This window comes from Prionailurus bengalensis, chromosome B4, assembly GCF_016509475.1.
Source record: "Prionailurus bengalensis isolate Pbe53 chromosome B4, Fcat_Pben_1.1_paternal_pri, whole genome shotgun sequence".
In the NCBI taxonomy this organism is placed as follows: Eukaryota; Metazoa; Chordata; class Mammalia; order Carnivora; family Felidae; genus Prionailurus; species Prionailurus bengalensis.
In genome coordinates, this window is record NC_057358.1 from 133,366,684 (window position 1) to 133,375,163 (window position 8,480).

The following is an 8,480-nucleotide window of genomic DNA, read 5'->3' on the forward strand; positions in this document are numbered from 1 at the left end:
AACTGAGGGTTGCTGGAGGGTTGTATGCGGGGGGAATGGGCTAAATGGGTAAGGGGCATTAAGGACACTTGTTGGGATGAGTACTGGGTGTTATACGTAGGGGGTGAATCACAGAAATCTCCTGAAATCATTAGTGCACTATATGCTAACTAACTTGGATATAAACTTTAAAATATAAATAAATAGATAGATAGGTAATTAAATAATTAAATGATTAAATAAATAATATGTATCTAGGAAAAAAAAAAAGAAACCAGGTTGGAATCCCGGCCTGACTTCCCATGCCCTTGCCTGCTTTCTGCATTTGAGGCCAAGACCTGGAAAAGAGGGAGGAAAGATGTGGGTCGGTAGAGGGAAAGCACCCCAGCGAGAAGGCCAGGAGCTGTCTCCCACCGGCCAGCAAGGCGTCTGGCCTCAGCGGTAGATCAGGTTGGGGCAGGGGCAATGGGGTATTGAGAGGGACTGCCAAGGGACTGCTGGCAGGGCGAGGCCACGGGCTGGGCCTACATGTCGTGTTTTTCTGTCCCCACGTTCCCAGGTTCACCTGGAGCTCCTCCTACGTGGACAGGAACCTTCTCCTCCTCCTGACGGGGCAGAACGTGGAGCCCTTTGACTTGGAGTTCCGGGAGCTGTATGCCATCTCTGAGGAGGTGAACTTGTACCAGGAGCTGAGCCTGGCGGGAGGTGCCGGGAGGCTCAGCCCCAACTACTCCTCCACCGTGGCTCGCAAGCTGATCAACCCCAAGTACGCCCTGGTGGTAGGCAGCCGCCATCCGCCGGGCGAGATGATGCGCTGGGCCGCCCGGCAGCAGCAGGATGCGGGGGGCGACCCCGAGGGGCAGCAGGAGGGCAGCAGAGGCGGCGAGGCGGCCCGGCGCCTGGAGAACTTCCTGAGTGACCTGGTCACGCTGGAGCAGGTGCTGCCCCCCGTGGAGCCCGTTCCCTCTGGAGAGCTGATTCGGAAGGACGGCAGGGCTATCTCCCACCTGCACATGGACCTGAAGCCCAAACCCCGCGAGGCGCTTGTCCGAAACGGCAAGGGAGAAGCCGCCAACGGGGAGGCCACTCCGGCCAAGGAGGGCAAGCGCTTTAGCAACAGGTTCTTCAGTCGCCGGGCCAAGAGGCCCACGGCACCCAATGGCACAGCCAGCTCCCTCTCCACCGAGACCTTTGCGGAAGTGGAGTTTGTGCCGGGGAAGAAGTCCAACGAGGACTCCAGCGCTGACATCTCAGGTGAGCCCTCTGCCCTCTGCCCTGTGCCCGGTGCTCCCCGGGCCTCTGGGCCTCGTCCGGGAGCGGTGCCTCCCATCTGCGGAAAGGCAGCTTGCTGTATGCAGAGAGCAGGAGCTCTGAGGCCAAGACGGTCCTCAGTTCCCACCCGACCCTGGCCTTTCTCTGCCTTGTGATGGCGAGCCTACCACCACGGGCCCGGGGTCACGTCCTCTTGTCTAAAAGCCGGGAGGGCACCTGCCTCGCTCAGCCGTTCTGAGGACAAAGTGCTCAGAGCAGTGCCGCACGTGCAGTAGTCTGAGAGCCGGCGTTTCTAGTACTGGAGGCTCGGCAACTTTCTCCTCTGTCAGGGAAGAAGCAGGCACAACGCAGCTGAGTGGCCTGACCCACGCCTGACCTCTGCCTCTGAGTCTAGGACTCGTTCTCGAAAATGTGTTCCTTGCCAGATCACCTGTCCTCACGATCCAACCTGGGCAGACACACCCTGCCCTCCCTGTGCCCCACCAATGCTCTGACCCACTTTCCTCCTTTCTGTTTTAAACAGTTTGACTTGGTTCTTCCCTGTGCTTATTTGATTAGTGGTGTTTGCCATGCTGCTTACATTTGGGAGAGATCGTTCCTGCTGGCAGTGTCTCTCTGGGATCCCCTAGAGGTCTGGGCCTTTATCTTTCTCCAGAGCAGTCTCCGGTATGGCCTTTCCAGAGGCTGGTGGTGACAGCCGGGACCGCTGCTGGTACCTTTTCTCACGGCAGCGTCTTTGAGTCGAAGGGGGCTCCATGTTGGGATTTCTCCTGTGGCTGGGATTTCTCACTGCAGCAGTGAGCCTGGCCTCCCACCTGGCCAGGTAGCTGATGGTGGGACCTTGCCCTGGGCGGCCCGAGTGCTTCCAGGACTCCTGTGCCCCGCCCCCCCCAGCTTTGACCTGTTTGTGGCTTCAGCGTAAGAGTCACAGCTATCTTCCCCTCTGCTGATTCCACGGCCCTGCTACAGAAACTGACACTCAGTCTGTGGTTCTTAAAGTTAAGACAGGCCCGGGAGTCTCTACAAATTTGGGGCACAGCAGGAACGCCAGTGCCATACTTCCGCTTGGCTGGGAAGCATTTATGGGGCACCTGCATGTGCCAGGCCCTTCGCTAGATGCTTTCTCTCTCACTTGGCCCTCACAACAACCACAGAGGGGGCTGGCGGAAGCTCGGACAGGTGAATTAGGTGGTCCCAGGGCACAGTAAGTGGTAGTGGGGCCAGGACTCAAACCCAGGCCAGGGCCCGTGTCCTGTCAGGGAGGGGTGGCTGCCCCCCCACACCCATCCCATTCCCTCCTGGGCTCCCTGGCGCCCCCAACACCAGATGCTTTGCTGCTTTGCACCTCTTGTTTAGAGGGAGGGTTGCCATGGTGAACACCTGGCAGGGAAGGGAGAAGGAGGGGCAAGCCCAGCCACAAAAGGGCCATTTCCCAAGTCCTAACTGGAGGTGAAGCTGGAAGTGAAGCTGAAGCTTCCTCTCCCTTCAGCCCCTCACCCTGAGGTGCTGTTTCCATAGAAACGCAAGGCCCGTTGCCTTGTCCCTCCCTGCTGCCTTTCCTAAGTCTCAGCAGCCAGTTCCCCTGCTTGGAGACTTGGACGGTCACTGCTGCTGCCCTCTGAGTGTTTGCATGTGGTGCCCGGGAGCCAGCCGAGCACGTGCAAGTGCACCCTGGGGAAGCTCCTCTCCTGGGTGCCCGACACACGGCACATGGTCAGGAAGGCCCCAGGGATGCCCGGAGGATCACACTGGTCCTTCTCTATCCTTCAGAAGAAATACGGACTGGCCTCACGCAGCCCAGCCTCTGCCCACCTGGCTGAGTATCCAGTTCCCAAGGGCCTGAAATTCAGGTTGCCAATGAGACCTTTCCTCTCCCTGCTGCTTGCTTCCCTCAAAGGCAGAGGCGAGAAGCCGGACTCCTCTCCCCAAAGGCCCTTTTATTGTCCTCCAGCCTCCCAAATGTTTGGCTGCATCTGGACTGTCCTAGTGCCTCGTCTCAGGCAGAAGCTAAGTCACTAGGACTCTGTGTGCCGGAGGGTGGTGTTCCTGACGTCATGGGGCCCCCAAGGCTGGGACTAGTAATTTCTGTACTCTCGGAACGTCACCTGGGAAGGAATCACTTTAGCTTAGGGCCCTCATCTAAGGAAAGGATCCTTTTCCTACAGTGAACATGCAGAACATCATCAGAATAGACATCAATGTGGGATCTCAGCTCCCAGTACTTTGCTCCCCATACGCTGGACATATCCTTTCCCCTCCCTGGGGCGGTTTCCTGTTCGAGAAGAGGAAGAGTTAAGCCAGGGAGGGTTTCTGAGGTCCCTTTGAGCTCCTGATTCTGACTGTCTGCTCTCTCCCTGCCACCCTCTTGTCAAGGGAGAGCCTGAGCTGATGGACAGGGTGGGTGGAAGAGAAAAATAGAAAGCTAAGTGCTGGCAGCCTGTAAAATTGCTTGGTAAGAAGTATATAGTTGTCAAACAGCATGCAAATGTTTGCAAGCCCAAGTGTGGCCCTTGGGAGAACCTTTGGAAATTCCTTCCTTTAGGTCTGGGGATCCAGGTGGGGGGGTACATGGGGTTGCAGCCCCCACCCCCTTGCCTCGTGGTGAAAAGGCTCATTGCGCCCTCTACTGGTGGAAGCTAAACTCCTTTTCCTTCTGGTTTTTCTCTCAGCTGAGACCTTGTTTCTGTGCTGGATGCACTTAGCACCTTTTCCCAAGCCTGCCACCAGTGTCCATCCAGGAGCTTGGGACAGGCCCTCTGGGCAGAGATCCCAATCTCAGGGAGCAGCATTCACTGGAGAGCCTTATTAAAACCCAGTGAGGAGGGGTACCTGGGTGGCTCAGTCGGTTGAGAATCCAACTTCGGCTCAGGTCATGATTTCATGGTTCACAAGTTCGAGCCCCACTTCAGGCTCTGTGCTGACAGCTCAGCACACCTGGAGCCTTCTTCAGATTCTGTGTCTCCCTCTCTCTGTGTCCCTCCCCCACTAATACTCTGTCTGTCTCTCAAAAACAACAACAACGACAACATAGGAGTCTCTACCACTGGCCTGGGCTCAGGAATCTGCATTTTAAACAAGTGTCCTGGGTCTATGTGGGGAGTCCCCAGAGCAGCAGATTATGATGACACTTGGACAAAGCCCTGCTCTCACGAGGCTACCAGCCTAGGAGAAGAAGTTCCAGGTGATGTCCTGGGGCCACTCCCAGCCCCTCCAGGAAGATCATTGGGAAATGGCCAACACTCTTGACCATGGTTAAGGGAAGAAAGGCACAGACGTTCCCTGAGCAGATGCTGGGTGGATACATGCTAAGTGCCTTCACACAGAATTCACAACCATCCTGCCTGATGACATCGTTTCACAGACAGGAGGTGCAGAGAGGCAAGCCTCTATGTCCATGGTCATGCAGTGAGAAAGGGCATTGTGATCTCTTGCCTCCCAGGGCCTTGCACAAAGCATCCTGGTTATCTCTGGAAAGTTAGGGTTAGTGCCATTTCCCTACATCTTTAAAGATGTTTTGGAAGGGGCCAGAGGCTTCTTACACAATGGATTGTCCCCCTGGTATCCCACCAGTGGAGAGGAAGAAGAGAGTGGCCATTTACAGCCCAGAGTGCCTCTAGGTCACCAACCTCCAAAGTCCTCTTGCCCATGCTTTTCCCATAGTTCTCTGAGGTGACTGCAGCAACAGTTGCATTTCTAGAACTCTCCTCGATTCCCGTGATTCATGCATGGGGGAGCCACCATAGCTGGCAATGTGGTCTGGTTCCTAGTGCTGTGGCTGCTGGGCTCCTGGGTTTGGGACTTCAGGCTCTTCTGGGTCGCCCCCAGGAGCTGGAGGTCTCAGATATCTCTCTGGGAAATCTGGGCCCCTGTCCAAGATAGAAGGGTGGGAAAGTGCTTCTGGGGTTCCGAGCTCCATAAGGAGCCTGTGGGCCTCCAGTTCCAGGATAAGTCTACTCAAGAGCTGTCTTATGAAGAGAGAGTTTCAGAATTCAGTGTCACTCTTGAGGCGCATGGGTCATGCCCCAGCTGTTGCTGAAGGTCTGATTTGATAAACCCAAGCTTGGTTACCAGCCAGGGCCCCAACCACACAGCAAGGTGAGGGGAGCCAGGTGAGCATCCTTCGAGGAACCGATCCTGCCCAGTTCTGGAAAAGAGGCAAGCATCCTTATTCTCACCGGCATATGCCATAATCCCTATGCCCCTCCAGGTTCTCTTGGGCCTAGCCAGGGCTTTCATCACCATCTAGGTGAGTGAGGGCATGTACCTCACCCGGTCAGTATCTATTGATGCCGCTATTATTGTTAGTATTGGTCTGAACCTTTAAGTAGCTTGCCGCTGCCTGGTCATACGTTTTACTCAACAAGTACATATCTACGCAATGTCTGCTGTGTGCCAAGCACTGCTCTAAGTTCCTGGTACAACAGTGAACGAAACAAGCAAAGTCCCTGCCCTTATGGAGTGAATACCGTACTAGAAAGAGAGGGGCAGAGGAGGGCAATGACCCTTTCATAAAGGGTCATTGGGAAGGCCTCTCGGACAAAGGGACAAAGGGGTATTTGAACAGAGACTTGAATGAAGGGAGGGAGACAGCTGCGTGGACATCCAGAAGACGAATCTTCCAGAAAAGGGGAATATGAAGTCCTGAAACCCATAGGGAGGTAGAGCCCACGGGTCCTTGGCTGGTGCCCCAGGTGCCTCCTCCTCCCCCACACCTACTTTCAGTCTTACTACAGTGTTATCTCCCTTTGAAGTTTGACCTTCCCTTTGGGCTGCCCATGGCCGTTCATGTTTTCTTCCCTGTGAAGCTGAGCAGGTCTGATTCTCCCCAGTCTCGCCGAACACCTGCACGTGGTGGGCTCTTAGTCAATGGGCACTGAAGGAATGACGGAACACAGAGAATTCACCCTCAAACCAATTTCTCTGTCCGAGGCATGCGAATGAATCCTGTGTCCAAAGAACCTCTGCAGGCATCTGTCAGCTTTCTGGAATGAGTGGGAAGCACACCCAGGCAAACTTGGGCTGTCGCCCCTGCCGCTCCCGGCTTCTCTGAGCAGGAGGGCAGGAGCGGGGGCAGAGCTCAGTCTTAGGAAGCAGGCTCCTCTAAGCCACACTCCTGCCCCTGCTTCCTGATGCAGGGATCGATCCACTTACCTGCCTCTAAAATGCTGCTGCCTCAGGGGAGGAACTCAGCATCTGCTCAGTAGGCCAAGCACATAAAACAAGCCACTGCGGAGAGGAAGCCGGGATGGCTGTGTCCATTGCCGCAGCAAGGGGACTGCGGGACAGCAGCAGTAATCACTTGGGCAGAGCTGCATCAGACGCGGCCCGGCTCGGAAGATGACCCATGCTCCTTGACCCTTGGAGCCCTCAGGGAGGGGACGGCACAGTCGTCCTGCTCCCCTCCCTCCTCCTCTAAGCCTTAAACGCCTCAGGCTTGGTCTCCAAGGAGGCCAGGCAGGACCTGTAGCAAGTCCTGAGGAGTGAGTCCAGTCCACACAGACCAGGTGGTGGTTCGCCTGGGAGCGAGGGGGGGGGGGGGGGAGGGGGGACTTTGCTGCAGTCGAACCTGTTCAGTGTCTCCCTTGCTAATGGCCCAGAGAGGAGGCAGCCGCCACCTTAATTAAATTCACAGCTGGAGTGATCTGGGAAGGTGGTGTGAACGCAGGGGAGGTGACCCTTGCAGTGTAGAGAGGGACCGGCAGGAAATAACTCAGCAGCTCCCACCTGGGAGGAAGACAGCCAGCGCCCCTGAGGACAGAGGCCACCTCAGAGGCCAGGGCTGCCTCCCAGCTCCCTGCTTCCCCCGCAGCTCCCACAGCAGAAATCCGGCCAAAGGAGCCTCGGGCCTCTGCTTGGGATCGTAAAGGAAGCAAAAATGGCTGGAAGGGGGCTGGGAGAAACGGGCTTCTCTGGCCAGGAGAAAAACAGCGTTCTCTCCCCCTTTCCCCTCGGTGAAGTGCGCTCCCTTATCCTCTGTTCTCAAAACCACCCCTCTGAGCGTGTGGTCTGTGCCACGGTACCTGGCTCTCAGTCAGCCTGCTGACCCTGGTGGCCCCTTCCCGGGACGCCTGCTCAGTGGCAGGAGCTGACGCTGGATGTGGAGGGCTGTGGCGGCTGCCGGCCCTGACTGACTCCGGGAGCTGGTGGCCCCCTGTCCCTCACTGTAAGGCAGGGCTAATGCTACCTTCTCCAAGTGCCGCCGCCCAGGCGGGATTACCCGAGAGAACGACTGGTTGTGCTTTGTAAGCTGTGAGGCTGCAAACAGTATTAGCTTCTGGCAAACTGCCTCTTGGAGAGACTTTTAAGTCATTGACTGTAGCTGTGGATTAGGGTTCTGGATCCTTCCCCCGCCCCCACCGCTGAGGTCAGGAGATGGCGGATCCCTTTGATATCCCAATCAGTGACAATCTAGCTGAGACGACCAGACCAGACCGGGAGAACCTTTCCTTTTGCTTTCCGGGGGGGGGGGGGGGGGGGGGGGGGGCCCTACTGACTCCAGATCAGCAGCTTGGCAGGGAGACAGTGACCCCAGCCCCTAAATTTGAGGCTTGAGCTGTGCACAGGAGAGGAGTGGGAGGCGAGTCTGCTGAGCGCTTCACTTAACGTCCTCCTTCGCCTGTGTCCCTTGTCTCTGCAGGCAAAACGAATCCCAGTCCTTCCAAGGCCAGCAATTGCGTGATCTCCTGAGCCACACAGGCCAGCAGTGGGCAGGACCTGTGGATGCCCCAGCCCTGTCCTATGGAGAATACAGGTCAAACCCTGCGCCAGTTTGCACTTCGGACCCTTACTTGCTTCCTGCCCAACAGCCTCCATCCTGGCCTCAGGGACCCTCAATCCCAGATGTGAGAGTCGGCAGCACATCAAGACAATCACACGCCACCGCCGTGAGACTGTCGCCGCCGGGCAGGGGTCACTCCTTCTTGTTTACATGAAGTGGAAGCTTGGCTAATGTCTGCTCTCCTTTATGCCAGACCCCCTCCCTCCACTGGGCCAGCCTTGCCCTGCAGGTCCCCAGATGGGGTGAGCCCAATGCGATAGGGTCTCCAGGGCAGCCCCAGCCCCCTAACTTCTCCTTCCCCGGGCTTCCTGGTGCTTCTGGTCCCCCAAGAGGCTTGGTGGGATATGAGGGAAGAGGATGGGGCTCTGAGCCAGGGAGCCAGTCTTCCCCAAGTCTCTGAACTCAGGGTGGAAGGGGCAGCTAGGGCAGCCGGGGCACCGGCCGCTGTCAC

At 56.9% G+C, this 8,480-nt stretch overlaps 1 protein-coding gene across 1 annotated transcript in view; it reads left to right on the forward strand.

Moving 5' to 3' along the window:
• FAM83F (family with sequence similarity 83 member F) overlaps nt 1-8,195 on the forward strand; it is a 33,446-nt gene extending 25,251 nt beyond the window's left edge. The window contains exons 4-5 of the mRNA XM_043562668.1: nt 539-1,233; nt 7,889-8,195. Of these exons, the coding sequence (XP_043418603.1) occupies nt 539-1,233; nt 7,889-7,938 (745 nt within the window). The 3' untranslated portion in view covers nt 7,939-8,195. The remainder of the gene's footprint in view (nt 1-538; nt 1,234-7,888) is intronic.
• Nucleotides 8,196-8,480: the final 285 nt, after the last annotated feature.